The 25,808-nt window shown below is 48.9% G+C and overlaps 8 protein-coding genes across 8 annotated transcripts; 3 read left to right on the top strand and 5 right to left on the bottom strand.

Annotated features, from left to right (window-relative positions):
* Positions 1–4: 4 nt before the first annotated feature.
* Positions 5–3,431, bottom strand: CNB01270 (hypothetical protein). The gene is made up of 10 exons (XM_024656468.1): positions 3,327–3,431; positions 3,158–3,278; positions 2,995–3,104; positions 2,420–2,907; positions 2,261–2,372; positions 2,066–2,204; positions 1,487–1,922; positions 1,310–1,435; positions 1,165–1,253; positions 5–1,115 (listed from the first exon to the last, which is right to left on the bottom strand). Exons 1-10 carry the CDS (start codon positions 3,417–3,419, stop codon positions 130–132), a joined length of 2,700 nt encoding a protein of 899 aa, XP_024512203.1. The 5' UTR covers positions 3,420–3,431; the 3' UTR covers positions 5–129.
* Positions 3,432–3,585: 154 nt separating this feature from the next.
* Positions 3,586–5,737, top strand: CNB01260 (ribosomal large subunit biogenesis-related protein, putative). The gene is made up of 4 exons (XM_024656467.1): positions 3,586–3,658; positions 3,707–3,796; positions 3,845–4,084; positions 4,140–5,737. Exons 1-4 carry the CDS (start codon positions 3,624–3,626, stop codon positions 5,671–5,673), a joined length of 1,899 nt encoding a protein of 632 aa, XP_024512121.1. The 5' UTR covers positions 3,586–3,623; the 3' UTR covers positions 5,674–5,737.
* Positions 5,585–7,187, bottom strand: CNB01250 (short-chain dehydrogenase, putative). Its single transcript, XM_024656466.1, has 9 exons — positions 7,049–7,187; positions 6,972–6,988; positions 6,664–6,913; positions 6,558–6,604; positions 6,490–6,495; positions 6,389–6,424; positions 6,038–6,334; positions 5,908–5,982; positions 5,585–5,856 (listed from the first exon to the last, which is right to left on the bottom strand). Exons 1-9 carry the CDS (start codon positions 7,153–7,155, stop codon positions 5,804–5,806), a joined length of 888 nt encoding a protein of 295 aa, XP_024512120.1. The 5' UTR covers positions 7,156–7,187; the 3' UTR covers positions 5,585–5,803.
* Positions 7,188–7,569: 382 nt separating this feature from the next.
* CNB01240 (Cell polarity protein mor2, putative) lies at positions 7,570–15,506 on the bottom strand. The gene is made up of 8 exons (XM_024656465.1): positions 15,435–15,506; positions 14,498–15,390; positions 13,528–14,451; positions 11,064–13,481; positions 10,871–11,007; positions 8,074–10,818; positions 7,813–8,014; positions 7,570–7,761 (listed from the first exon to the last, which is right to left on the bottom strand). Exons 1-6 carry the CDS (start codon positions 15,454–15,456, stop codon positions 8,118–8,120), a joined length of 7,095 nt encoding a protein of 2,364 aa, XP_024512119.1. The 5' UTR covers positions 15,457–15,506; the 3' UTR covers positions 7,570–7,761; positions 7,813–8,014; positions 8,074–8,117.
* A 266-nt stretch (positions 15,507–15,772) lies between these two features.
* On the top strand, positions 15,773–16,795 carry CNB01230 (cyclophilin A, putative). The gene is made up of 6 exons (XM_024656464.1): positions 15,773–15,809; positions 15,852–15,947; positions 16,006–16,034; positions 16,137–16,294; positions 16,358–16,610; positions 16,669–16,795. The coding sequence occupies exons 2-6, from the start codon at positions 15,904–15,906 to the stop codon at positions 16,710–16,712; spliced, it is 528 nt and encodes a 175-aa protein (XP_024512118.1). The 5' UTR covers positions 15,773–15,809; positions 15,852–15,903; the 3' UTR covers positions 16,713–16,795.
* Positions 16,796–17,539: 744 nt separating this feature from the next.
* CNB01220 (hypothetical protein) lies at positions 17,540–22,344 on the bottom strand. Its single transcript, XM_024656463.1, has 11 exons — positions 21,924–22,344; positions 21,665–21,873; positions 20,732–21,608; positions 20,382–20,679; positions 19,889–20,324; positions 19,605–19,831; positions 19,202–19,544; positions 18,972–19,146; positions 18,859–18,916; positions 18,611–18,800; positions 17,540–18,566 (listed from the first exon to the last, which is right to left on the bottom strand). The coding sequence occupies exons 1-11, from the start codon at positions 22,229–22,231 to the stop codon at positions 17,809–17,811; spliced, it is 3,879 nt and encodes a 1,292-aa protein (XP_024512117.1). The 5' UTR covers positions 22,232–22,344; the 3' UTR covers positions 17,540–17,808.
* Positions 22,345–22,380: 36 nt separating this feature from the next.
* On the top strand, positions 22,381–24,166 carry CNB01210 (nucleoside transporter, putative). Its single transcript, XM_024656462.1, has 6 exons — positions 22,381–22,632; positions 22,698–22,844; positions 22,899–23,473; positions 23,529–23,634; positions 23,686–23,899; positions 23,961–24,166. The coding sequence occupies exons 1-6, from the start codon at positions 22,404–22,406 to the stop codon at positions 24,133–24,135; spliced, it is 1,446 nt and encodes a 481-aa protein (XP_024512116.1). The 5' UTR covers positions 22,381–22,403; the 3' UTR covers positions 24,136–24,166.
* CNB01200 (conserved hypothetical protein) lies at positions 24,164–25,660 on the bottom strand. Its single transcript, XM_568793.2, has 6 exons — positions 25,530–25,660; positions 25,379–25,473; positions 25,290–25,312; positions 24,644–25,236; positions 24,433–24,582; positions 24,164–24,383 (listed from the first exon to the last, which is right to left on the bottom strand). The coding sequence occupies exons 1-6, from the start codon at positions 25,629–25,631 to the stop codon at positions 24,270–24,272; spliced, it is 1,077 nt and encodes a 358-aa protein (XP_568793.1). The 5' UTR covers positions 25,632–25,660; the 3' UTR covers positions 24,164–24,269.
* Between the last annotated feature and the right edge of the window lie 148 nt (positions 25,661–25,808).

Raw genomic sequence — 25,808 nt, 5'->3', positions numbered from 1 at the left:
TCGCTGGACTAAGACCTCCAGAACTCGATCATTCATGAACTTGACACTCAAGCCTTGTGCAACTCCACCATACACACAACTTTTACAGCTCAAGGTATGGGCAAACTACAAGTAGAGTTACATAACAATCTACAACTCGCGCGCTAAGGACGTCATACTTCTTGTCCTCACTGCCAGCGGTCGACTACTAGGTGTTCCGCTCCTTGCTCTGCTGTTCTCTCGACTCGTCCTTGCGCTCTTTGGTGCTTCCATGATCTTTGGTCTCTTCGGCATCTCCGAAGTCGGTGAAACCGATCGTACACGACTATTCATTTTGCTAGCTCTGGGTGTTGCAATGACAGGAGTAATGATATCAGGAGTAGTAGCTGCGCCACTTGTCTCGAGTGTTGGAAGTCGGCTCTCGGCAACGATATCACAAGACGTTTGGCTCGTCGTACACGCCCTACCTGGGTCGCTTTCAGTCGACAAAGCTCTTGATGAAGTTCTGGTGGCTCTGCCTTCTCTCAGAGGTCTGCTCGGCGCTCTGGTGGTACTAGCTGTGCTCGTCGCTCTACTAGGAGCTGTCGCACGACGGCTGGGTGTCCTGCTGGGAGCACTTGCGACGCTGGTCGCTCTGGTTCTCCTCTTTTTGGTAGCTTTATCGTTTGCTCTTGTTTTACTGGTTATTTGAGCTCGCAGTCCATCCCCCTTTGCAGCTATATTCATTGACTTGGCCATACGTGCCTCCTCAATCTTTTTCTTCCTTTCGAGCTTGGTTCTCTTCTTGGCTCCCAATGCCCTCAACCTTTTGTTGCGAATGCCTTTCACTTTGATCAGTTTCCGCTCAAAAACCTTAACAATCTTCCCAAGCACAGATTTCTTCCAACCTATTGACTGAGCGGCACATTTGAGTACAGTTTCGTACTGTTTAGGTAGCATGCCTGCCCGATCGGATGTTGAATATGAGCGGATCTTTTCGCCAGGCATAAGGGGAAGTGGTTCACTCGAATGAGTCAAAGGTGAGATTTCGGTATGTGGGATCATTAGCAATGAAGAGTGATGCGCTGCCCAGGTGTTCGGTGGGATTATCGGCAGTTGTTGCGGCTTGAAAGGAGGAAGAGGAAAGCGATTGGCATCTGAGGAACTGTTGGTTGCATTCAACAATCGAAGCAGAGAGGGACTTACCTGGCACAGGCGCTCGGTGGTCTAGAAGGATTTCTTCACTTTTATTGAGGAATGCATCGAGCCCGTCCTCCGGCATAGTCATAAAGTTGCTGTGATTCGATTATTATAAGTAAAGTTCAAGCGCATTCCTTACGTTTATACTCACAGTTTCTTGGAAGGTCCTCTGTCGCGAGTCTTAAACAGACCATTCTCGAATCTTTCGCAAAGCTCTTTCAACCAAGGGGCTTCTTGAGGAAGACCAATAGCAGGGTCCTCAGACACAATTGCCTTCCTTTAGCAGACATCAGCCTTGCTCAACTAGCCAGAAGTGTAATCCACGTACCTAGGCCGACCGTCTAATCCATAGAGCATCTTCATCACAATGACCCATGCCGCAGCCACGCTGACTTCTGGCGGCAATTCATCGTACATCATCTTAGTTCTCTCGTACGTTTCCCATACCTCCTTTCCCTTTTCCTTCTCCTTGCTTCTTGCGCCTCTTCCTTCTTCTCCTTCTTCTTCTTCCTCTTCCGTGTCATCGTCATCCACTTCGTTATCACTCAACATCTCCTTCTCCTTTCCTTTCATTTTCCCTCCTCGTCCATCTTTTTCAGGACTTCCTGTCCTCCTCCTTTTCCCATCATTCTTAGTTGGTATCGAATTGTCCCCTAATCTACGACCTCGGACGGGACGCGTGACAAGAGCGATTTGACGAGTGATGAGGCGAAAATTAATGTTCATGAGACGTAAAAGGCGGATAGTCATTTGATGTATTGCAGCTACATGATGAATCAGTTTCCAAAACAATCGTCTTATTGCACCCATAACCTTCCAGGGGAAAATGGGTAGATGGTAGAAATATCGCAAATGCCGAAAAATTCGAGATGGCTCAATGGCCAAAGAGATAAAATTTAACACTTACGATTGCCTCCCAAATAGGAAATGATCCGCCAGCTGACCGGATAAAGATTGAACGGAGGTATTTGCACTCCATATTTTCGTTTAAGTATTCGCGCAAAGATACGGCAAGAATCGTGGATTTTAATTGGAGTTGGGGAGTGCTAAGTTATATTCCAGGATTAGTACATGCAGATGGTAAGAAATATGAGGAACGTACGGATGGTGTAAGGGCTTGCATGACATCTTTATTCATGTGTTTTTTCATTTCATCAGGGATATATGTGGTTTGACCAAAGTCGATGAAAGGTATTGCCATAGTACTTATCAAACTGGGTAACGTGTCAACATTGATCTTATCTGCACAGAGCGTACTTACCGTTCAATATCTAGACCCATAATTGGGACTCTAATTATCCAGAGGGCGACCACGAGTGTGGTAATAGTGTCCGAAACTCGCAACCGTCTTTTCCTCTTCCATCGAGTATCTCCTTTTTTCTTATCATCCATATTTGACTGATTGACTTCCTCCTCCTTATCTGATTCCTCTAAGCGCTTTATTATCTCCGGATCCACATAGGGTCCTTCTTCACTCTCGTCTTCTTCTTCATCATTATCAGATTTGGAAACTTCGGAGTCTTCAGAATCAGGATATCGTTGATATGGATCAGGATGTTGTACAATCTCGTCTTCAGAATCTTGTTCCTCGTCTTCTTCAACGACATATTTGAACTCGGGGTGATTATATGGGATAGGTGGGGGCGTAGCCGGGCGTACAGATTCTTGTTCTTCAGGCTTTTGGGGGAGTGGTAATTCTGGAAGAGTGGATATAAGAAGTTGGTAGGTCCAAAGGTCTTTTACGATCATCTGCATACAAATGCCATGATCAGCCGGTCGGCCATGGTAGGTTACATGGTAGATTGAGTTGGAGTGACCAGTAACCATAATACTCACCTCAAACGCATCTGGAAGATTCCATAACTTCTTCAGAGCATGGACTTGGTGCCTCAGCAGCAATTGGAAGGCCTGCAGCTTCAGAATCTCTGCTTGGGATCCATGAAAGACTATCATTGTCATGAGCTCGGGTAGCGGCTGTCACATGGCACCCTTGACACACATTCTTGATTCCTTCGCCCCTCCATTTTCCGCTTATTATACCGAGGAGCCTTGGCCAGTCTTCGTCTTGTGAGAGCATAGTTGACAGCTCCGTCCACGACGTGCAGCTCCGAGCGGAAGTCCTGATCGATAGTCAGCTGCATAGTTATAATGGTAATGAGACCACGCACTTGGAGAACATGGCCGTCCTCGCATATTGCGCTTCCTGTGATTCTGTCTCTCTTCCACTTCTTTGAGCCACATACTGGGCACTTCCTCGCCATCGCTATGTGTTTGATGTATAGTAGCTTGTAAATGGTTTATAGGACAAGTCGCCGAGGAAAGAGAAAGTGGAGGTCACCGGATAAAAATATTAAAAAAAGAGGAGAAAAATAAATTTCCTGGTTCCCTCCACCTTTTGAGGTTTGTATGTACAGACAGCCAAATATTCAACATCTACCTCTAATTCCCCAAAAAGATCCATAAAAATGGCAAAGATCAAGAAGCGAGGAGAGTCCGGAGCGTTAGTATTACCACCACCCACAGGAATCACCAACTGACAGGGATGTAGGGCCAAAAACTATGTCACAAGAAACCAGGCCTTGAAAAAGTTGCAGATTTCTCTCTCCGACTTTAGGCGTCTCTGTATTTTGAAGGGTATGTTTGTGATGGCCTGATATGGTTAGAAACTAATCCTTGAGCTAGGTATCTACCCCCGTGAGCCTCTCAACAAGAAGCGCGCCAACAAGGGCTCTTCGGCTCCTGCTTCATTCTACTACCACAAGGACATCCAGTACCTTCTCCACGAGCCTCTGCTTGTCAAGTTCCGAGAGCACAAGGCCTTTGCCAAGAAGCTTGCTAGGGCCATTGGTAGACAAGAATGGGGATTGGCGAAGAACTTGGAAGATGCTAAGCCAGTGGCGAGGTTGGATCACCTTGTTAGGGAGAGGTGAGTACTCATGAAGTTGTTTTTTGAAAACTTTTTACCTAATCGCGACGTTTAGATACCCCACGTTCACTCTTGCCCTTCAAGATCTCCAGGATCCCCTCAACCTTGTCCACCTTTTCTCCACCCTTCCCACCAACCCTATCCCTGGAAAGACCCTCGTTCCATCTGAGGTCATTGCCGAGTGCAGCCGTCTCATTTCTGAATGGAAGCTCTGGGCTATTAGGACTCACTCTCTTCGAAAGATGTTCCTCGGTATCAAGGGTGTCTATTACGAATGTGAGGTTCCTGGTCAAGGTGGTGAGCCCGTCAGGGTGAGATGGCTTGAAGGTTTCGAGTTCCAGCAACACGTCCCCCACGATGTCGACTTCAGGATCCTTTTGACCTTCCTTGACCTTTACAGGACCATGGTTGGATTCGTGCTTTTCAAACTCTACACCGACGAAAACCTCGTGTACCCTCCTCCTTTGGATGTCGAGCTCGACGAACAAGGAGAGTCTGTCGGCGCGTTCAAGCTTGTTGAGAGGAAGGCTGCCGAGGGTGCAGACGGCAAGACTCAAGTGTCCAAGAAGGCTGTCCGAAAGGCCATCAAGGGCATCAAGGCTGCTGGAGATGACGCTGATGTGGACATGGATGAAGGTGCCAAGGAGACTGACGAAGAAGAGGACGAGGACTTTGTGGAGCGGCCTAGCAAGGCTCAAGAAGTTGACGACGTCGCTTCAGCTCCTCTCACTACTTACAACTCTCTTCTCGCCACTTCTTCTACCCCTGCCCGACAGAACCTTCTCTTCTCCCCTTACACTTTTTACCTTTCTCGAGAAACCTCTTCCCGAACCTGGGAATTCGTCGTCCGTGCGATGGGCGGCAAGGTCATTACTTCACTTACCGCTCCTACCCCCGCCGACGCTCCTAATGCTGATTCTATCACACACGTTATCATCGACCGACCTATCACCGTTGAGAGGATGAGGGAGATGGAAGCTGGTAGGAAGTGGGTCTGGATTCAACCCCAATGGGTTGCAGACTGTGTCAACAAGCAAAAAATCATCAGCAGCGAAGGCTACGGCCCTGGTCAGCTTCTCCCGCCCCATCTCAGTCCTTGGGACGGTGAGGGTGAGTTGTACAGGCCCTGGTTGGAAGAACAGGGTGAGAAGGCTGCCGAGGGTCAGGAAGGTGAGGAGGAGGAGGAAGCTGCCGAGCAAGATGAGGGCGAATCTGAGGATGAAGAAGAGGATGGCAAGGAGGAAGTCGCTGCTGAATACCCTCCGGCTCTTCTCGCTGCCGCTCAGAACCCCTCAGATGCTTCTCTCCTCCACGCCGCTGAACTCGAAGCTGAAACCAACGGTGTTTCCCACTCTGCTTTCCGCGCTCAGCTCAAAGAGGCTACCAAGGTGCATGCCAAGAAGGTGCCTGCTTCTCAGAAAGAGAAGAAGGGCGAAGAGGACTTGAGGAAGATCATGATGAGTAACAAGAAGGCTAAGCTCTACGAAAAGATGCAGTATTCCAACCGCGAAAAGGCTGCCGAGAAGGAGAAGCTTGAGAAGAAGAGGAAGGCCATCGAGAAGAGGAAGGCCAAGGAGGCCAAGGCTTAGTTTAGAGATAGGGGACATGTGCAATTTACTTTCGGCTCTTTACTGCATCTTGTTTAGATATACCCATGTACTTGTTTGAAATAGCTGCATTAAGTTTTGGCATTTACTGCCTGAATCATGTTTCATGACTTTAAGAACTTCGGTGAGCAAGAGTAGGCGTGGCCTGGTTGACAGGCATGACGACTGAAAAAAAAGAGGTCAGTTCGATACACATCTTGGGAACAGTCACCTTACAGAGTTGGGCAATATTGACATGCGCAGGCCTGGAGGCACACCAAACGATTTCTTCGGCGATATCCTGAGCAACCACTGAACAAAACTCATCAGCTACGTTTCCATCTTTACTTGGAAGTATAACACGCACATGGCTGAATCCCCTTGTAAACAGCATCGGCAGCGTCCTTGTCGCCCCTGAACCTGACAATGGAGAACTCTGTCTCCACCATGCCCGGTTGAACCTCACAGACTCTGATGGGGGTGTTGACAAGTTCTCTCAACAAACTGCCGGTGAAAGCGGCAAGGGCGTGCTTGGTAGCGCAGTAGATGGCACCACCAGCGTAAGGTTCACGACCGGCGATGGAACCGAGGTTAATAATCATGCCAGCGTTTCGTTGCTTGAATTGACGAACAAAGATCTGAGTTAAGTGAATGAGACCGAGGACTGGAAAAGTATATGTTCAGTATGGTACAAGGAACCATACATATGGTAGCTTACCGTTGGTTGAGAACATCACATTGATGTCATCTTCAGCTGCAGGACATTTAAGTTCGGTAAGCTCAACACTTCAACCAAGGATGAGATAATGTGTGACCAACAGATGTCTAATATGCGGTAACATTGCTCATTAGCTTTATTCCCATATTCCTTCAGGATGATAACATACCTCCCACTTGCTCTTTACCCCTCACCATACCAGCATTGTTGACAAGACTGCGAGAGACCGAATCAGCTTATACGTGCCTTGTCAACCTACAATCGTGTGCACTGACATGTCAACTTCCAAGCCTTCAAGCTTGGTGGGGATGGCATCCAAGTGCTCATTCTTCTGCATGTCTGCCTCAATGACGACCACTTTACCGCCCTCCTTTAGCCCAGACTCCTTGTGGGCAGCTTCACATTTAGCTTTCACTGCTTGAAGGTTGTCCGCTCGTCGGGCGAGGAGGACGACATTGGACCCGCATTTAGCGAAGAGCTCGGCAGTTGAGGCACCGATACCGGCGGAGGCACCAGTCACAAGGACTTAGACAAGATATCAGGATGAGGCAGTTTTGTGTACAGAACTATATGGAGAGCATACCAGTTTTACCAGCCAATCTGCATCGTCAAGTTAGCCGGATAACTTTTACCGGATAACAAAAGAAACAGTGAACGGACCGAGAGGTGCTGAATACAGACATGGTTCTGATCTGTTGTAGGACTACTTTTCTTCTGGTTTGGAGTAGTAATAAATTTGTTGTAGTTTTTGTCAAGATACTAAACATTGTTTTATAGCTGATGTCAACTCTCCGGAAGGGCAGCGGCCGGAATGGGGGATGTGAAATGGTTATATGGACGGAAGCTAATGCGTGCCGAGACCTCGGCTAATTCGTGACTGTCGACTACCGAGATAAGGACGGACACAACAACGACGCTGTGGGGCAACCCCCAACCAAGTCCAAATGAAAAATGTCTACTTCCTGTGATCACAATGCAAAGAATACTTTTGTTATTGAGCAAGTTTAATGTTATTCTTGATAGATTGGGTATAAGCACAAGAGGCAAAAGAAAGATTAAGTTACTGCTCCGCATTTACCTCCGCTCACACTCTCCGACGATCGTCGTCCACTCCAGATTCTCCGATAATAACTCCGTTCTCCGCTTTGGCTGATGTAGCCTTTTCCCAAAGAGTTCTCGATGATGTGCAAGGGGTGAGTGAGGTCTATCGGCTGTGGTATAATATCCATTGAGCTGTTACAAGACTTGCAATGCTACATACATGTGTCTATACAAACGTTGCTAGGGCCCGGCGTCTCTACACTATATTCTTGACTATTACTATTACTGCTACTATCACTTTGCGCCATTACTCAGAGGCTCAAAATACCGCGCTATTGGAATTATTAATGATTGTATAGCCATAGGGGCAGAAATGTACTCACAGCCATGATATGCCTTAGTCTTCTTTCATTGACATCACTGCTTGTTGCGCCATGTCTTGATAGCATGAAATTCGGCAGTGCGTTCATTGCCCCCACCATCTGTCAAGGCAAGCCCTATCGTAATACAACGATTATACCTTGTCTGGCAAGGCCAGTTACGGTCATATGTATGGGACACTTAGCCTTCATATAACACCTTACTCTGTCCGAATGAGGAAGTTAGGCTGGAGAGCACTCGTACCACGTTGGGGGACCACGTACAAATACCGGCTGCAGTGGCTTTTTTTTCTATTTTAATCGTCTTGCTATTCCCGCAGCGCCAAAGGAGGGCTGGTACTCCCCGTGGTCCCAGCAGCACCATCTTCATCCTCGAAGAAGTGCCCGAGATTGTGCAATGCTCCAACAAGGTCACCAATCGACGCGTTATCCATGACCACTGACTCATTCATGAATGGTGAGGCAGGAATGTCAAGACTGACTTGGCTTGCATTCGGCCCGAACGATCGCATATCGGCGAATTGGACGACTGAGAAGTGTGCAGATGCTGCCCTGGTCTCAGTAGCACAGGTATTGAAGACAGCACGAACGTTTTCTCGGGTGAGGGCCGAAAGCTCCTTTGCCTTTGGTACACTCCACCCACTTTCCTCTACCACTCCAAAAACTTCACCGTAGCCAGGTGACACTGTACTATTATCGCCAGCAGGTACTGCCGTCGCAGTCACCGGCATGTCCAGAACATCAAGTGCCTGAGAAGCATGTTCAGTAGCAAGCAATCTCAGAAGAGGCTGTAAAAGCTCATTTCCATGCGCTTGAAGGGGTGCTCTAGCTTCCGGCGATTGAAGGACCAGCTTGAGTACTTGCATACTCTTTTCTCTCATCCAATCATACGTGTTGAGAACGAAGCCCAAGAGGAGCGTGACGATATCCAAAGCATGAGTCGGCATGTAGTCGCGCAAAAGACTTGCTGCCTGACGGATGAAGTCATCCTTGGACCTGAAACGGACTTTGGCGAATGATGTAAGAAGACGGGAAAAGCTAGCTTGACCTTGTTGATCAGCTATCTCAGCCAGATCCAGCGCCATACCAGCTAGCTCTTCATTAGGTTCTCCAAGGTCTGTCGAATGAAGCATCCAGGGTAAGGCAGCAATGAAGCCGTGGATTAATCTGTCGTTCGGATCGTCAATCAACTCATCGTTGGAAGCACTGGTTAGACGGCGGATAATGTCGAATGTCAAGAATGCCGTTTTGGACGATCGTAAACCGACTAAAAGTAGAGACTGAAGATAAGGTGACGGCCCGACCCAGTCTGTCGGTCGATAGGAATTGAGAAGTTGCACGACCGTTGGATCCGAGAGATTGGTTTTGTCCAAAACGTGAGACAGCAATTCTATAACTTCAGAAAATTCATTCTCGTAGGGCGTAGTGAGACATGCAAGGCTGCACCAGAAGATCTGGGGATATGCCAATGCTTCGGTTGGACTGAGAGACTGTACGATAGAGGCGAAAGTTCGAAGTACCTCTGAGTTAAAAGCCTGGATTTCAGAGGATGAGCTGCCTATCGTACTTGAAAGTCGTGCCAGAGTATCTGAAATCATGCGGGGGTTGATCTTCGGAGAAAGGATACGTAGGACCTGGAAAGAGCGACAAGCCAAATGACGCATAGGGCAGGTAGTGGCCCAGCTCAAAGCGAGTTCGCCCCAATGTTGGCGAATCTTGGGCTGTAGAGGGAGGAGGATCCCGAGAATCTTTACAATAAATGTAGTCATGTTGGCTGGCGCAAGAAATGCAACGTCGGTCCCGCCCATATCGTCACTTTTCCAAAAAATGTTTCCGCTTCGCGCCAGCGAGGTCACCTTGTGCTCAGCTGACGCCCAAATCGTATGTGCGTCTTTAGATGGCACCCTAGAAACGTCACAGATCCAAGCTCTGAGAACTTGGAAGAGTACGGTTTGAGCTTGCTCTCTCAACGCTGATGAAGGATGATCACATTGTATGAGAGCCGCATGCAATAGAGCCGGTAGTTTCTGGGGCAGATCTATATCTCCGAGTCGATGGGGGAGCAGCTCACTCGCGAAAATTAACGCCAGCTGGCCCGTGGAGAATGTCTGTGACTTCGTCGAAGGTGCGCTCATAATAGTATCAAGATTTGCAAGAGATGACATGGGACTTGGCGGCACATCCGCGTCAGGTAAGGCGACCATGGCATTGGGCTCGACAAAATTGCAAATATCCTCGAAGATTGAGTCTCCAGCTGGGCGGCTAGCAAGGCAAGCGATAATCCTCCGAGCATGCTCAACGAAATCAGGTGACCTTCGTTTTCCGCCTTGCTCAAATAGGAACTTGACAAGCGCAGTTGTATTTTCTGATTGAGTGGTATCAGACCCGACAAATGAATGGATGATCGCCTTGACCTCTTCGATATAATCATCGCCAAACCTCACGGCCAAGTAGACGAGATTATGCAGTGCTTTCAACTGTCTTGTGACTTGCTCAGCCTCAAGCTCAGATGTGTCTGATAACACTTCCAAGTGCTGTGCCCAAGGGCTTATTATACACAGCGTGGCTTGTCGCCGCGGAGCTTCAAGCTGACTCAAGCGAATGGTACATTCGCTAAGGAACTCAAAAGAGTTCTCGGCATAGATTCCTGCCAGCTGAGCAGATAAGATGGTTTGAGCCTTCCGATAAGTAACTGGGGAAAAGCTGCCAACTGATGCGAGCAATTTACTTGCTGCCATTTGTTGCTCAGGGAGCACCAGTAAAGTTTGTATGAGTTGGAAAGCTCGTTGTCGGATATGGGGAACCGGATGACCAAGCTTTGACAGGGTGAGACATGCAATCTGTTCGATAGGTAAAGTGATAAGACCCTCGGACAGAAGGTCGGCCACGACACCGAAGAACGACGAGTCAAGGGGGAACTGTTCGCCTTCACCAAATGATTGGTGCAACACCTCGTCCAAAAGACGCTCACATTCCCAGTTGTATTTGAGCAGAGCAAACAACGCTCTCCTTCAAAAAGGTCAATTTTTGCCCTGAGCATACCAAAATCACCACGACTTACTTTCCGGTCACATTATGCGACGCATTTCCAGACCCGAACATCCCTCTTATCCACCTCAATACTAATAATGGCTCTACAATATGCTCTGACGCTTGTTGTGCGGGGCTTGAGTCAGAGGCTGATATCAACTTTCCTTGCTATGGATGACAGTCAGCAGCTAGCCCTTTGTCGAACCACATTCAGTTCGACTCACGCAAAGTCCTGCCATAGCCTCCGCTGCCGCCATCGACAGTAGCTTAGTCTTATTCTGCAAATCATCCAGATATGTCGCCCTATCTTTTTCACCCTTGTAACCCCCCGCGGCTGCCTGCAGCATTTGACTTTCCCTGGCCTTTGCCACATCAGGCCGACGCCCGACCAAACACCATTCGGTACACAGTTTGAAAATGGCCCCGCGCATGTCTTCACCCAAGAAGCGGTGCGAGGAGTCTAGTTTACCAAGGGCATTGGTAAGATTTTCGACAACGACACAAAATGAGCGACGGAGATTTTGAAGATCGAAATCCTCCTTGACAGATCGATCAGATAGAAGGGAGTATGTGAGTTTGACGAAGCCTATCATAGACGACAAGTTGGCGAGGTGAGAGGAAGATTTAGAGTCAAGGACGAGAGGCGAAATGAGTCGGAAAATGTGTGCAAGGGCAGTCCAAATGTTGGCATTCGGTGTTTTCTTAGTGGTACCCTCTCGCGATGTCCCACCGACTTTTGTGCCATCCATCAGCCGTCTAGCCAAGGTCAGCAGCTGTTCAGCCAATGGCCTCAACATCCCCTGCCTGATCGACCCTAAGGCATGAACAGCTGCATCCTTGAACCGGGGATCTTCCCACCCAAGCAGTGACGTCAAGTAAGTAAACAAGCCTGATGAATTGATAGCATCTTGATTGAGGATGATCATGTCTTTTGCTGTCGATCTCTGTACCGGAGGCGTGGATGGAGAAGGGCCATTTGCATTCGGTGGGATAAGTGTAACACATAAAACACTGTGGTAAGCTCTCCAATGCTCCGCAAGGACAGCCACGTCCGTTGAACTTTTGGTGGACGCATATCCTCCATCATTCCGACTCGGCGTCCCGCGCATCGCGCCCCCTGCCACAACTGCCACATGCGCTTGTAATCTCAACACCAGACCACCCACAACAGACCTCAGTTCGTGTGCAGCGTTTGGCAACGTCTCTGCAACTTTTCCAATGAAGTGCGGCAGTACAGCTAACCATAACGCCCCGTCTCTTGGATGCTCGCTCTCAGCAATCCTTTGAATCAATTTGTTCCCTTCCTTTTTAATTGTTCCCACCAGCGTCTCCAATCTCAATCTGTCGGGTTGCGACAGCCAGGGTATCTGTCCCAATGCAACGATGTCCGCCTCAGAAAAGGCGTGTTCATAGCTGTCGAGGACACGAGACATTGCAGAACGATCAGGAGAGATACGACTATATCGGAAAGCGGCAGACGGCATACGCTGTTGGCTTTCTAGGTTTCGGGCTGCGACAAGAATTTGACCAGCGAGTTTTCGAAGTGTGGCGGATGAGGAGCACAGAAGAAATAAGGCACAGCCCTCAATTTGGGCAATCTGTGAAGACTCGATGGGAGGGAGATCAGGCGCCTCTTCATCCGCTTGAGCTTGTGCCTCTGCTACGCGTTGGTGACCGACCAGCGACTGAAGCATATCCAACCACAATCTTATCACTCTTTCAAACTGGCTCTCAAAAAGTCGTGCGCCAATGAACGTATCCTTAAAGACGTGCCTCGTCTCAAAGACGAATCCGCGATATGTAGTGACCAAGAGCAAACATTTCTGGGGGTCTTGAGAAATCCTTTTGAGTGCATTAGCCGCTGACTCACATAGCTTTGGGTCAACAGAGAATGTCGCCCGGCTAAGTATGCTCGCCAGCTCTCCCCACTTAGCATCACTAGGCAAACATCGCGGCAGAGTGTCAATAATGGCGCCCATTAACCTCAACCTCGCCGCGAACCTCGCTGAGTATGACACATACACATCGCCATGCTTAATAGTGATGCTGTCCAAGGGATTGTCCATTGTATTGCTAGAAGTGTGTCCGGAAAGCGTCACCGCATCGTTCGAGAGTAGAAGATGTCGGACATCATTGTCGCAGTCTACCAAGGTGTTGAGGAATAAAGGACCACACCTTTTGAGAAGATCGCGTACTTCCACTTTCGATTCTGCTTCGAATGGCAAGACTTCGCCTGATGACTCGTAGCCTTCTAGACCAAACTTGTTGAAGTCGGGATATTGAGGCCATGTGGCAGCCTTTTCAAGTTCGATAGCTCGTAATGTGTAGTCAATAGCCCGCACAAGTGCAGTGGCTCTGTCTGCCCCACCTTCGCCAGCAACCGCCCGACCGCCCAAAAAAGCCGAGACTAGCTCTTCCCCGTACTCAATTTGGCGAGTCATCACATAATGTAAGACTGAAATGAATGCTTCGATGGGTATATCTGGAGGGTAGAGAGGTGATGTTGGAGAAGAATGGAACAGAATGTGAACGAGAGGGTCGAGGCGTTTCCTGGTTGAAGTCGATGACTCGCTGCATCTGTGGAGATATATCCACAGCAGACGAATGAAGGCGCCCATTGCTATAGGTCTCAGGTTACGGTCCTTCATTCGCATTAGCTTGGCTGCATTGACGGATACTAACACTCACTTTGAATTTTGCCAGAATTACATCGATGACGCCCTGCCACTGTTGCATAAACCCGTCGCGCGGACTCACACCCATAACAATCACCATCAATGGGAATGCAGAGCCCCAATACCTCGCTTTGCTGACCATTCCTATTGCGCGCTCCAAGATCACGGCTACTGCTTGCGACCAGATAGGATGATTGACTTCTGCCGTCGCGGTTTCTACTACAGGATGAAGAAGATATGACAATGTCTCGGCGTACGCAGTCTTCAGAGACTGACCATGGGCGGTGGCGAAAAAAGCAGAAAGTGATTGAAGGAATTCGGCGGATAGTTCAAGCTCTTCCTCCGGGTAGACTTTGAGCTGAAGTTGGCGCATACCCTTCAGCAAGTGCTCAATCTTTGCCTCTGCTTCTTTGGTCGGTTGTTGATTGGTATCATACTTGCTCAGTTCGCGGATAAATCTATCGCTAACCGTCAAAAATCGAGTTTTGGATAGCTGACCAAGGAGTTCCACCTGTAGTTGCGAAACAGCTTTGCGGTGCGGGAATTGCATGACGTCTTCAATTTTCTCCGAGCGATAAGCGTTGAAGGCGTTCTGTTCGAGGGTCATACCAAGCTCTTGATCCAGTGAATCTTTTGGTATTATCTTCAACAACTCTATCAACACCCGATTCATGATAAACCTTGCTGCTGAGGATTTTCGTGCTTGCAGGATAGCGGCAGCTTCTTCAACCTTTATCTGTAATCCTATTGAGCGGTCCAAATGCGTCCGAACTTCGCTGGCTCCAATGTTGCCACAGTAGTCACGGCACCACGACATCAAGAGGTCAACAACTCGACGAGCGTGGCGCGTTGCGCATTGTGAGAGAGAAGTGACGATGCTGTCGAATTGCGGATCGACGCCTATATCAAGAAAGGAAGATAAAGACGGATGAGAGTTCTAGTACTCGTCAGCTTGGTCGTGATGGAAGGAACAAATAGCGTACTAATGGCCTTGCACAGACCTTGTGCACTTTATTACCGGCCATTTCTCTAAACTCCTTGAACACTACTCTCAAAGCCTCCTCCGCTGGCGTTGCAGCAGAATATAATCCATCTAAATCGGCACTTCCATTTCTCCTTCCCATCATAAAACTTCCTGCATCACTACCATGCCTCCCTATCCTTGATGGCGTTTGCCTGGTTGGTATGGGTGGCAGAGCGGGCATAGGGTAATCATCTGCTCGGAAATTGGATGATCCCTGAGAAGTCATGGATCGGCCACCTTGCGAGCGATGGGACGATGTGATAGAGTATTTTCTTCCTCCATCCGAGGACTGATACCGTGCCATAGCAGGTGACGACGTCGACGGTGTCTTTCCTTTTGAGGAGATTTTGAACCCAGCGCTTTTTGGCGAAACAGGAGAATCGAATCTGGAGAATGGGTTTTTCAGGGCTGGATAGCCAGGTGCACCTGATCTGGAGTCGAACATTGGTACTGGTGGCACGGCTGTGTTTGAAGATTTGAAAGCGTTTTTGAAAGACGCCAGAGATCCCTTTGAAGCAAGGCCATTTTTTTTGCCGGGCGTTAAAGCAAGGCTGGAGCTAATAGAGGTACCAGGAGTGACAAGCGAAGAAGATGAGGCATTGCTAAACTTGCCCAGCCTTGCGTCTTGACCAAAACCATGACCGGTGTTTGCGGAGAAGCTGGCCGAGCCTTTGGGCAGCGCGGGGCGAGTGGGCGTCGTAGATCCAAACTTTGCAGGATACGACGAGTCGGAAGAGAGATTCGTTCGATGACCATAAGAGTCAGTATCTGGCAGGGAAGTGGTCGAAGAAGCTGCACCAAACACGGGACGAGCAAGGGCGGGGAGGAAGTCGTCCTCGTCGTCCTCGAGGTCTAAGAGTGTCAGTGTGAGCAGGGAAGGAAGAAGAAAGACATACTCGGGATGACGATCTCTTCCATCCTGACTGGGTGGCGCGTCGTTCTCTACTGTTGTGGTTTGCAGCGTGCTCGATGGAAGACTCGCATATATTCGTTGCTGATGCCGGACATTTCCTCCGTGCCTCGAAGCTCGAACGCGTCCAACAACCAGGCAGCCTCCACTCTCGCATACGTAAGCATCGCCGCGTGTGCCACAAGGAATCCACGTGGACTGCGACCTTAAACGCCGGTCACCTCTGACGCAAGCGGCCAGCGGCGAACGCCACCACTTGCCTTGTGCAGTGCGACCCATCGCATTCCACCACATTCCTTCCCTCGCTTTCCTTCCTTTTCCTTCTCTTCTTCACATCCCCAAACAACGAAAAGAACACATCGTAAGTAGCGCCCCTTCTAGGAAACAAGCTCATGCTCACCAGTGTTTAACTCGTTCTGTGTTTCCGCTCTTTCACAATATCCACGCTTTACAAAATGTCCTTCGCTCGTCGCTTCGTTTCCACCGCCAGCACCATGTCGTATGTCGTCCATGCTGTTGAGTCATCTCTGCAATGTTGAACTAATCGTATTCAATAGCCAAGTTTACTTTGACATTGCCATTAACAGTGAGTATAATGACCTATCCATCACTTGAGTCAATATCTTGCATCTTCGTTGGGTGATATTGTTTGCTTGCCCTCAGTTCGCTAACATCGAACTTTCGATAGACGCCCCCGCCGGCCGAATCACTTTCAAGCTCTTCGACGATGTCGTCCCCAAGACTGCCCGAAACTTCCGTGAACTCTGTACCGGCCAGAACGGCTTCGGTTACGCCGGCTCTGGTTTCCACCGAGTGATCCCCCAGTTCATGCTCCAGGGTGGTGACGTGCGTAACCTTTTTTCGCACCACGCCGTACCCTGTTTTGTGCTGACGTTCTTTCCCTTTTAGTTCACCAACCACAACGGCACTGGCGGCAAGTCCATCTACGGCAACAAGTTCGCCGACGAGAACTTCAAGCTCCGTCACGACCGACCTTTCCTCCTCTCCATGGCTAACGCTGGTCCCAACACCAATGGCTCTCAGTTCTTCATCACCACCGTCGTTACCTCTTGGCTCGACGGCAAGCACTGTGTCTTCGGTGAGGTTTCCTCTGGTCAGGACCTCGTCAGGAAGATCGAGTCTTACGGCTCCGACTCTGGCAGTAAGTTTCGTATTCTTCTTCGGCAATTTCGAGCCTCAGAAGCTGATAACGTTCTCAGAGCCCAAGGCCAAGATCACCATCACTGCCTCCGGCACTGTCTAAACGCCTTTAGCGAATTGTCGTAAAGTAGTGGAGGAAGTAGGTAGTAAAAAGCAGGCCATAAAATGAATAACGTTTTGCCATGAAAAAATCATTACTTTCATATTCAGAAAGATTTCCACGGTAATGTGCATTAATTGGACTGGATTCACTGCAGTGCGATAGACGGCCCAAAGCAGCTTTCCCACTCCCCGAAAAGAATACGGCGAATGTCGAACGATTACGTAAATGACATTGGTTTTGCTGGAAGACCGTACAGTTCTTGTTTGAAGGGCCAGTCAATTGGTGATCGATGCCGTCGGATCCCCTTCGCATAAATGACAGACTTCTATCACCTGCTACCAAATTATTAAACTAACAGACCAAAAAAATCGCTATACAAAAGTTGAGAGTCGTTCGTTTTAGGATTTCGAATGAAATCGTCGTAATGCCTCAACGCCTCAACCTATACAGGTAGTCAACCATCACGACGATGAATTTCCTCCACCTGTAACTATCTGGGTTGACAAATTCCTCGCAATGCTAGAGATTATGATGTGACCTCAACAATCCCTTTTCGGGTGTTTCTTCGAACTATCTCCGGTTATCTTAGCTTATCGTATCGGAGTCACGTGACTATTGGTCTTTCAAAGCTACGTATATATATTTTAACTCGCCTACTAACAATGCTTTCGACAGCGACTGATTCTTCCAAATTGATAACCAGAGAGGCTTCCTTGACTCTCTGCTATTGATCACTTTCCAAATCCAGTTAATGTGCAATTACTTCAGTACCATCGCTTCCACCTCCACGCCTTTAGCTACGCTACCCCTGTGCCAGCCTTTCACCATTTTTCGATCATAAAGGATATCGGGACGTCTGAAATGGTGTCTTTATGCGCTCAGCATCTTCCGCATTTGTAATTGGGATCATTCCATTTCTAAGGAGACACAATGTAATCCAATGGCAATGTCTCCAACCTATCTGGCACATTATCCAACAGGTTGAAAAACATGTTTCACCTTTAAATGATGTTGTATATTTTGAAAGATGCAGTTTATATATCTGTAGAATGGTCCTGACCAGTGAACGCAAGATTATGGTAGTAACATCAAGACGTTAAACTACCGCACTCTTTCTTCCACCTCTTCCTCTTCCTCCGCCCCTGCCTCTCGTGGTAGTTGGTGTGCCCAAGCTCCTTCTCCCACCGATATTCTTCCTTCTTTTCCCTTTTCCTTTACCATCTTCTTCCGGCTCTCCACTGTTGGATACCTCGTCCTCGCCCTCTACATCACTCGCTTCCGGTTCTGCTTTTGCTTTCCGCTTGCCAGTAGATGCTCTCTTCCTTCCTCTCATCGGTGTTGATGATCGACGACCGTCGGCTACACTAGATCCCGTACTAGCCCGTCCCCTCGTCGCCTTTCCGCCCCTCTTAGCAGCCACTGGCGGCGAGGATGGAGATGCAACAGCGAGTGATCGACGAAGGGAAGCTGTGCTTTCACCATATCCAGCAAGCGGTGATAGACCTCGCGGTTCTCGCAGACGAGGAGTAGGCGGAGGAGTGGTAAGAATAACAATGTTTGGATCTGCTTGTTGCCCTTCATTGTTCTCCTTGCTTTTTTCTTCTACATTTGTCGCATCCCCAGTCCAAACAGGTTTTGGCCGCTCAGCTCTAAAAGGTGGCAAGACAATCGTAGGCTGTGCAGGATCAAGAGGTAGACCTCCTATGTACCAGTTGGTCAGAGGAGCTTCCGGAAGAAGAGCAGGTTTTTCTATTATTTCTGCGGGAACAGGGGCAGATTCAAGCGGACTTTCGGACTTGAATTCGTTTTGGTTTTGGGATTCGGCATATTGACCACCATGACGAGCGATGCAGACTATTACATTGTTAGCTTGATCATCAAGGGGAAAATAAACTTACTGATTCCAAAAGAGCCCGTTTTTAAACTAACATCTGTTGGCTCGCTACCTGCCTGAACACCTATCAGATCACCATGTTGGACTGTAATCTCTCCAGGCTTTATACGGGTACCGGCCGGTCGAAACCGTACGGTGCAGTCGGATCCTAAAAACATGATGGCGATGTAAGAGTTTGGGGGAACGGTGATTGGCTTTAGGATTCTGACGTCAGCTTGGTATATTCGTATCTTATGTTAGTGATTGGCGTACAGGGTGTTGAGATGTTAGAATTTGAGGAGGATATGCCGCCATAGTCAAATTGCTGAACCTAACATTCACAGATAATTAGACAGCCCCAAGAACAACTTGACGTTTGGACTCACTGAGGTCGACCAGGGAACATCCTTCCTGCTTGAAAGTTGATGATGTGCATCACATCCACAAACGTCTTGGGACAAGATTTCCACCGTACGATAGGTCCAGTCGGAAAACCGGGGAGAGATGGAGCGTCATTGCCCGCGAGAAAGGTGTAGAATGGCGATAAGAAAGACTCTGCCGCTATTAAAAGTCTGATCAGCAGGCTGAGATCAGTAGAGGAAACCAGTAATCTTACGTCTCTTCACTTCTTCGTCAGGAAGAGCAGGAAATCTTTTTGGAAGGTTAACATCACCGGCCACCGAAGGTACGCTTCCCAGCTTTTGCAGCTCCATGAAAGATTTCCCAGTGAAATCCGCCTGCCTCTCACTGCCTAATACATGATGAACCTCTGTCCCCGGACCCAGGGTGGCATCGACCTGATAACGAATGACCTTGGCGTTATCTTCGTAAAGAGACCATGATCTGTGTGCCGGCTTGGGCCATGTGGCGAAACCGTCTTCTTGCCTTGGTCCGGTGCAGACGGGTCGGAGAGGCCGGAGGGCGATGTGTGAGTGAAATCCAGATTTAATCACAAAGTACTATTATATATGCTCACGGGTCAGCTCTTGAAAAATGGTGGTAGGATATCCGCCACTTACATCACACAACTTGCATCTCCAGCCAGACCAATCATCTCTCTCCTGAGCCAGTTTACATTTACTACACACGAACCCTGTCCAGTATTCTCGCCCAATATTTTCTCGTCCGCCCTTTAACATATGGACGCCTGGTTCCTCCGGAACCAGAACGAGATTGAGCTGTTCGGGGAGGATATGCGGTATTTCTTGAAGTGCTCCCGGTTCGTTTCGAATTGGTCCTATCCGGTCTAACATAGGAATTAGTAGACATAACACATGAATGGAGAGGCAAATGGTTGACCTACTACTGGCATCAGACGCATCACCAAAGAACCAAGAGCAGCTCTCGTTCAGGCAGATATCCCCATCCGCATATACCCTATGTGAGATCTTTCGGCAGTTTTCACATTGGTGGGTGTACTTTTTATCCTCTTCACTACTGTACATTTCTACGTGACCGTTCGGCTCATCTACCGGCGTTGGTGATCTCACCGTATCCGCCTCATTGGTATTGCTATGCCCGATAAAATCCCATGATGAGTCAACAGGCACCTTTCTGGTGGCAGTGATAGATTCCTCCCCTTGTTGACCAGACTGCTGGCTGGGAGTTGACCACCAAGGTGGTGGTTGGGATCCACGGCAATATTCGAATCTAAATTTCCATACAACTTTTTCTGGTGGACCACTGGGAGCTTTTTGAATGGGCTTGAAGAGTTCCAATGAAGTAAGCACCGGCTCGAGCTATGTATTTATTTTAGCATCAAAGCGAACGAGAAGCGAGAAAAAATGGGAACACACCCAAGACTCGACAATCCAGAACCACCCGAGCACCATAAATGGCTTTGCTACTCTAAAAGGAACCGCGCTATAGTCTTGGGCGACAGCGAGAGCAACCGGTATCCTCGCTCTTTGTGTTTTTAACAGCGCTTTGATTTCTGGTAACTCGTCGTTGACAGCTTCCTTTTTCCCGGACTTCAATGATTCTGCAAGATTGATGCCTGCTGTAGCTGAAAGCGTGGAGGAAGAAGGCTCAGGAAGTACAGGTGCTACCTCGTCCTCCTGCGGAATGATGGGTTTTTGTCTACGAGGATGACCGCTTGATAGTAATGTAAATAACAGAGCATGTCAATCGACAAGAGAGCACTTACATAGAAGTCATAATGGTTCCTATTCGTTCACCTTGCCCCCAGTAAACGCCCTGCGCCTCAACTGCGCCTTCAAACAAAACACCTCTCGCCATACCGCCTCCACTAATATCCACACTTGCTCCCAAGGTTCTTTTTGGTTCTCTAAAGTATTCCAACGCCGCTTGGAGACCTCTTCGCGTCTGGGCCCAGACAGGACATGAGCCATGGGTATTGCTCAACGCGGGTTTGAGCTCGTTGGCTTTGAGGCGTGCGAAATACAATTCATCGTCGGGTGAAGACGCAACGACAGACTTTGCTAATGGGACCTTTTGGCGAGGCCGTTTGGTAAACACTTCGTTTTTGGACGACGGAACGGCAAGGACTGAATGAGGTCGTTTGCTACGATTGGGTAGGGAGGTTGCGGCAGTAGGTGGAGCAGTGACGATAGGAATTGGTACATCAGGAGATGTAATTTCCGCCGGCACTGTTAAAGGGGACGTTGCAGATTTGGTGGTAATACCATTTGCTTTTTCGCCATTCGTCATTTCAGTGTCCACGATAGTAGTTGCCTTTGGTTTGGGATTTGACTTTTGCATAGTCGCCTTCGTGATCTCAGTTGATGCAGCAGCAGAAGCAGCTTCGGCAGCCTCAATAGCTAATTTAGCAGCATTACTGAGCCTGACACTTCGTGATGTCGTGGCCCTGGGTGCTGGTACGAAAGAAGCTGTACCTCTACGACGAGACTTGGCACGCAAGTTACCCCATTGCTTTCCCGGGAGACAGTTGATGCCACGGGAGGTACATCGCGCGCATGCGGGCCAGCCACGATCACAGTGCTGAGCAAATGCTGGATGCTTGCAACAAAGACATGTAGGTGTGATCCAATAAACGGCCCGAGCTGCATGAATAGGAGAAGTGTAAGCAAAGGGCAAGCCATCGGTATCTGTTACTTACAAGTCTGCTCATCGACAGTCATCCAGATACTGCTCTGATCAAGACGAAGGTCGACATCTGCTGGCAGGACTGCTGGGCGAAAAAGCGAATGAGGCCGTAGGTTATCAAAGACGGGTTGGGGCCGCATGTCGCCCACGAATGGGTTAGGAATGTTTTCTTCGGGATAGATGACATGTGAAGGCGCAGAATATGGGGGTATACCCCCTTGGCTGAATATAGTGTAAGGGTTGTAACTTTGCAAGGATATGAGAGGACATACTAAGTCGTGATCTCTCCAGCTGTTGAGCTGTCGGCAATAGTTTCAATAATAGTCCCATTGAGATTTGTCGAATCGTCTGCAGCAGTTCCAAGCTCAACCGCATTTATTCCGTCAGATAATTGTGCTTCAGGATCGACCATTGAATTCACTCCTGCAGGTGCATCGGGGACAGGATTTGGATTTTCAAGAGCTACCTGAAGTGTCGGAATTGTAACCTGTTGTTGAACGGCTGCCGGAGGATCGATCGGTGGTAGTGGCTGATGGGATGCTTCGGGCCCACCGGTGGCAGCAGGCGAGCTGCCTTGCATGCTATTTTCTGCCTGGGAATGAGCTGTCGAGGTGCTGGAGGTGCGGTGGGAGAAATGTGGTGACAAAATATAAAGCGAATAGATTTACAAGTGCAAAGTGATACCGAAACGCAGAACGAAATGAATGAAGTTCGTTCAAATTCAAGTTCATTTATCTCTCCATACATCTACAATGCTCGCAGCCATACGCAGCGCTCTGTCCACTCGTCCAGACCCAGCGGAGTATCAACCAGTCATCCCTTCCGCTGCAGCCAATGCAGATCCTACAGATCCAGCCACTCTCGACCACATCGACCGCCAGCTCGGCCACGGCGCAGCCAGAGAGGTCGTGGAGTACGAGAGCGTCAAGGTCTATTTTTGCTTTTGGGTCCTTGGTGCTGGTGTTCTCATGAGCTGGAATGGTGAGTTTAATCTGTTCCGTACCAATTGCGCTGTGCTAATGGTGCCATGCAAATGTCATTCTTAGCCCTCATTTGTACATTCCCTCTACTTATATCGTACCTTCCTCCAGACTCGAGCCTACGTAGAAACCTCGCGAGTATACTATCCACCGTATACTGCTTCGGAAACCTCTTCTTCCTTGGTATGGCCCAGCGCCATGTCGGCAAGGTATGTTTTAGAGGTGCCGTTGGAAAGAGTCGCTCTGACACGGCGATTGGTCAGGTATCACCAGCAAAGCGACTCCATTCTTCTCTTGTAATCCTCCTTGTGACGGCCCTGCTCACCACCTATCCCGCCTTGCCCTTTCTCTTCCCAAGGTTATCCTCTTCACTCCTTTTCTCGGCCCTCGTCTTCATATCACTCGTCCTTTCATTCTCTACAGCCTACCTCCAATCATCCGTCTTTGCGCTCTCTTCCCTGTGGGGCTCGGAACAGACCCTCGGCGTCATGTCGGGACAAGGTGGCATCGCCGTCCTCGTATCCGGCGTCCAGTTTGCTTTGGCTTTTGTCTCCGCGATAGCTAAAAGTGATAATGGACAAGATGATGAGGGAGAAGAAGCGAGTAAACTCGCAGGTGTAGGTCTGTGGGCAGCGTGCTCACTGGGCGTGGTCGGATGTTTCATGGCGAGCAGATACCTCAAGAGACATCCTAAATACCTTGATGTGGTAGCCCCTAAATTTGCTGCTAGTGAGCTTAATAATGTGGAAGGTAATAAACGTGAGAACGGAACGACAAGGAAATTGTTCAAGAAGAACTGGGAGCTCAACTTGGCTGTTGCTTTTGTCTTTGTCGTTACTCTGGTGAGGCTGTCCGTAACCATACATAGCAACCAAGAAGAGCTGACTTTTGAATAAGTCTGTCTTCCCGGCAATCACCACTAGGATTCTTTCGACACATCAGCCTACACCTAGGCTGTTGCAGCCGGATGTATTCATGCCCCTTCATTTCGTCATTTTCAACAGCAAGTTCATTGCTGTTACTTTTTGATTGTGGAAACTAATAAACTCAATAGTCGGGGACTATATTGGCCGAACATACCTCCCCTCATACTCTGCACTCCTCTTCACTTCACCTCGACGTATCCTCCTCCTGTCTCTCGGACGCATCTTCTTCATCCCCATCTTCTTCGCTTGCAACGTTACCCCTCGAGAGGTTAATAATACCCCATTCATCGATTCTGACATTTTATACTTCCTGATCATTCTTTTGTTCTCCATGACCAACGGGTAAGTCTCCTCTTCTTTCTTCTTAAGAGTGTTGGAAACACGTCGTTAACTTGTATGGAAGGTACCTTGGGTCACTCTGCATGATCGTATCATCATCACCAAACCTCAACCATCGTATCAAAGAGGACGAAAGAGATGTCGCTGCGACGCTCGCTTCGTTTTGCCTTGTAGCAGGTCTCGCTGGGGGTAGTTTGGCCAGCTTTGCTGTAGCGTCAGCTGTGAATAGAGGGTTGTAATAAGTTGTAATGACGTAGGATTTAGAGTATGCATCATGTATTCGTGAGTTAACGATCTTTCGAGCACATTGAGATACGTTTTTTGTTGCATACGTTCACAACCCTTCCTCCCACTCGGTACAACAATTCATATTTTACTTGTCGGCAACGTGGATCAAGAGCTTGCCGGTGGTTCCCCTGGAAGTAATGTCCTTCTGGGCCTGGACGACGCCTTCTTGGGTAAGCTCGTACACCTTGTACACTTCAAACTGTCTCCCCTTTCAGCATTTGGTATTCTTGATCTAGAAAAATACACACCTTGAGACCGGCTTTCTTGACGATATCGACCAACTCGGTGGTGTACTCCTTGAATTCTTCAGGGGTAGTGACGATGGACCAGACGGTGGGTCGGGTGACCTTGAGGGCTTTGGGTGTAAGTTTAAGAGGAGCAAATGCGGGGACGGCACCCTTTTACCGAACGCCATGTCAGCTTGGCCTTTCTTGTACCAAAGAAAAAAAAAACACTTACAGAAGCGTTACCAAAAGTAACGATGGTACCCTTTCGCCTGACGACAAGGAAATCCTCTTCCCAGGTATCCTTTCCAACGCCATCGTACACGCCGTGCACACCACCGTTTGTCACTTCCAAAATCTTCTTAACATTATCCTCTGAAGGATCGGTGCTCAAGAGGACCAAATCAGCACCGTAACTCTTGACGAGCTCGGCCTTGTCCTGGGAAGAGACCGTACCGATCACATGACCACCAAGATATTTTACAATCTGAGTGAGCACGAGGCCGACACCACCGGCAGCAGCTCGGATAAGAACCCAGTCACCCTTCTTGACGGGGTAACTCTCCTTGGCGAGGGCAAGGGCGGTAAGACCGACGGTAGACCAAGAAACACCGTCTTTAGGGTCAACACCCTCGGGCACGACACCGACACGGGAAGAAGGAGCAACGAGGTACTCGGCGAAAGAGCTGCCGGCAGGAGTGAAGACGGTGGTACCGAGGGGGATGTCAAACTTGACGTCGGGAGAAGAAGGGCCCTGGACGAGGGTGCCGACAGCATCCTGTCCGACAGTGTAGGGGAATTTCTTGGGATAGAGACCACTTCGGTAGTCTAAACATTGTCAGCCTCGAAATTCATGCGCTGTCTGCAGTGATATGCCTTACAGGTGTCAATGTAGTTAACACCACTAAATGTCCAAAGGTCCGATCGCTTTAGTCACCACACCTCACTCAATACGGGGGTTGAGACCTACGTGTACTGAACTTTGATCAAAACCTCATCTGGATTGGGAGTCGGGACAGGGATTTCCCGAAGGACGTTGACTTCGGGGCCGCCCGGAGCGTCGACCTTGTGAACAAGAGTCAAAATGGGTGATATATTTGGCGAAGAAGTAGACTACATACCTGGATGGCCTTCATGGTCTTTGGGATCTGGAAAGAGGGCATGGTGGATAATTGTTTTGCGAGGTATGGAACACGGGACGAGAGTCTTGTGAGAATGGACATGGAAAGTGGAAAAGAGGAGACGAATATAAATGAGATGGACGACACGGGAAATGGTGAGCTTGCCGCTTATACGCATTAAAGTCACCGCACCCACGGCCCCGCATTCGGCCTCCACCTCCACTCTCGGCTAAATCGGATGAATATCCCCGCCTGAACGTAGTGGCTCGTCCCGGGCTC

This window comes from Cryptococcus neoformans (assembly GCF_000091045.1).
Source record: "Cryptococcus neoformans var. neoformans JEC21 chromosome 2 sequence".
Classification (NCBI taxonomy): Eukaryota; Fungi; Basidiomycota; class Tremellomycetes; order Tremellales; family Cryptococcaceae; genus Cryptococcus; species Cryptococcus deneoformans.
This window is presented reverse-complemented; position numbering and strand designations above follow the sequence as displayed.

Excerpts from the sequence above, each read along its gene's own strand:
- CNB01230 (XM_024656464.1), top strand. The coding sequence starts at position 15,904 with ATGTCCTTCGCTCGTCGCTTCGTTTCCACCGCCAGCACCATGTC. Across the intron at positions 16,295-16,357 it reads TCATGCTCCAGGGTGGTGAC|TTCACCAACCACAACGGCAC; the intron begins GTGCGTAACCTT and ends TTTCCCTTTTAG. Across the intron at positions 16,611-16,668 it reads TTACGGCTCCGACTCTGGCA|AGCCCAAGGCCAAGATCACC; the intron begins GTAAGTTTCGTA and ends TAACGTTCTCAG.
- CNB01250 (XM_024656466.1), bottom strand. The coding sequence starts at position 7,155 with ATGTTTAGTATCTTGACAAAAACTACAACAAATTTATTACTACTCCAA. Across the intron at positions 5,983-6,037 it reads TTACAAGGGGATTCAGCCAT|TGGTTGCTCAGGATATCGCC; the intron begins GTGCGTGTTATA and ends AGTTTTGTTCAG. Across the intron at positions 5,857-5,907 it reads TGTCAATATTGCCCAACTCT|TCGTCATGCCTGTCAACCAG; the intron begins GTAAGGTGACTG and ends CTTTTTTTTCAG.
- CNB01270 (XM_024656468.1), bottom strand. The coding sequence starts at position 3,419 with ATGGCGAGGAAGTGCCCAGTATGTGGCTCAAAGAAGTGGAAGAGAGAC. Across the intron at positions 1,923-2,065 it reads TTCCTATTTGGGAGGCAATC|CTGCAATACATCAAATGACT; the intron begins GTAAGTGTTAAA and ends TTCATCATGTAG. Across the intron at positions 1,116-1,164 it reads CCACCGAGCGCCTGTGCCAG|ATGCCAATCGCTTTCCTCTT; the intron begins GTAAGTCCCTCT and ends ACAGTTCCTCAG.
- CNB01200 (XM_568793.2), bottom strand. The coding sequence starts at position 25,631 with ATGTCCATTCTCACAAGACTCTCGTCCCGTGTTCCATACCTCGCAAAA. Across the intron at positions 25,313-25,378 it reads TTGATCAAAGTTCAGTACAC|TGGTGTTAACTACATTGACA; the intron begins GTAGGTCTCAAC and ends TTGGACATTTAG. Across the intron at positions 25,237-25,289 it reads TGTTAACTACATTGACACCT|ACTACCGAAGTGGTCTCTAT; the intron begins GTAAGGCATATC and ends GACAATGTTTAG.
- CNB01210 (XM_024656462.1), top strand. The coding sequence starts at position 22,404 with ATGCTCGCAGCCATACGCAGCGCTCTGTCCACTCGTCCAGACCCAGCG. Across the intron at positions 23,474-23,528 it reads TTGTCTTTGTCGTTACTCTG|TCTGTCTTCCCGGCAATCAC; the intron begins GTGAGGCTGTCC and ends CTTTTGAATAAG. Across the intron at positions 23,635-23,685 it reads TCATTTCGTCATTTTCAACA|TCGGGGACTATATTGGCCGA; the intron begins GCAAGTTCATTG and ends TAAACTCAATAG.
- CNB01240 (XM_024656465.1), bottom strand. The coding sequence starts at position 15,456 with ATGGAAGAGATCGTCATCCCGA. Across the intron at positions 15,391-15,434 it reads GGAAGAGATCGTCATCCCGA|ACCTCGAGGACGACGAGGAC; the intron begins GTATGTCTTTCT and ends TGACACTCTTAG. Across the intron at positions 11,008-11,063 it reads AGGCTATGGCAGGACTTTGC|CAAGGAAAGTTGATATCAGC; the intron begins GTGAGTCGAACT and ends TGTCATCCATAG.
- CNB01260 (XM_024656467.1), top strand. The coding sequence starts at position 3,624 with ATGGCAAAGATCAAGAAGCGAGGAGAGTCCGGAGC. Across the intron at positions 3,797-3,844 it reads CTCTGTATTTTGAAGGGTAT|CTACCCCCGTGAGCCTCTCA; the intron begins GTTTGTGATGGC and ends TGAGCTAGGTAT. Across the intron at positions 4,085-4,139 it reads GATCACCTTGTTAGGGAGAG|ATACCCCACGTTCACTCTTG; the intron begins GTGAGTACTCAT and ends CGCGACGTTTAG.
- CNB01220 (XM_024656463.1), bottom strand. The coding sequence starts at position 22,231 with ATGCAAGGCAGCTCGCCTGCTGCCACCGGTGGGCCCGAAGCATCCCAT. Across the intron at positions 19,832-19,888 it reads TGATGCGTCTGATGCCAGTA|ACCGGATAGGACCAATTCGA; the intron begins GTAGGTCAACCA and ends TTCCTATGTTAG. Across the intron at positions 18,917-18,971 it reads ATGTTCCCTGGTCGACCTCA|GTTCAGCAATTTGACTATGG; the intron begins GTGAGTCCAAAC and ends TGTGAATGTTAG.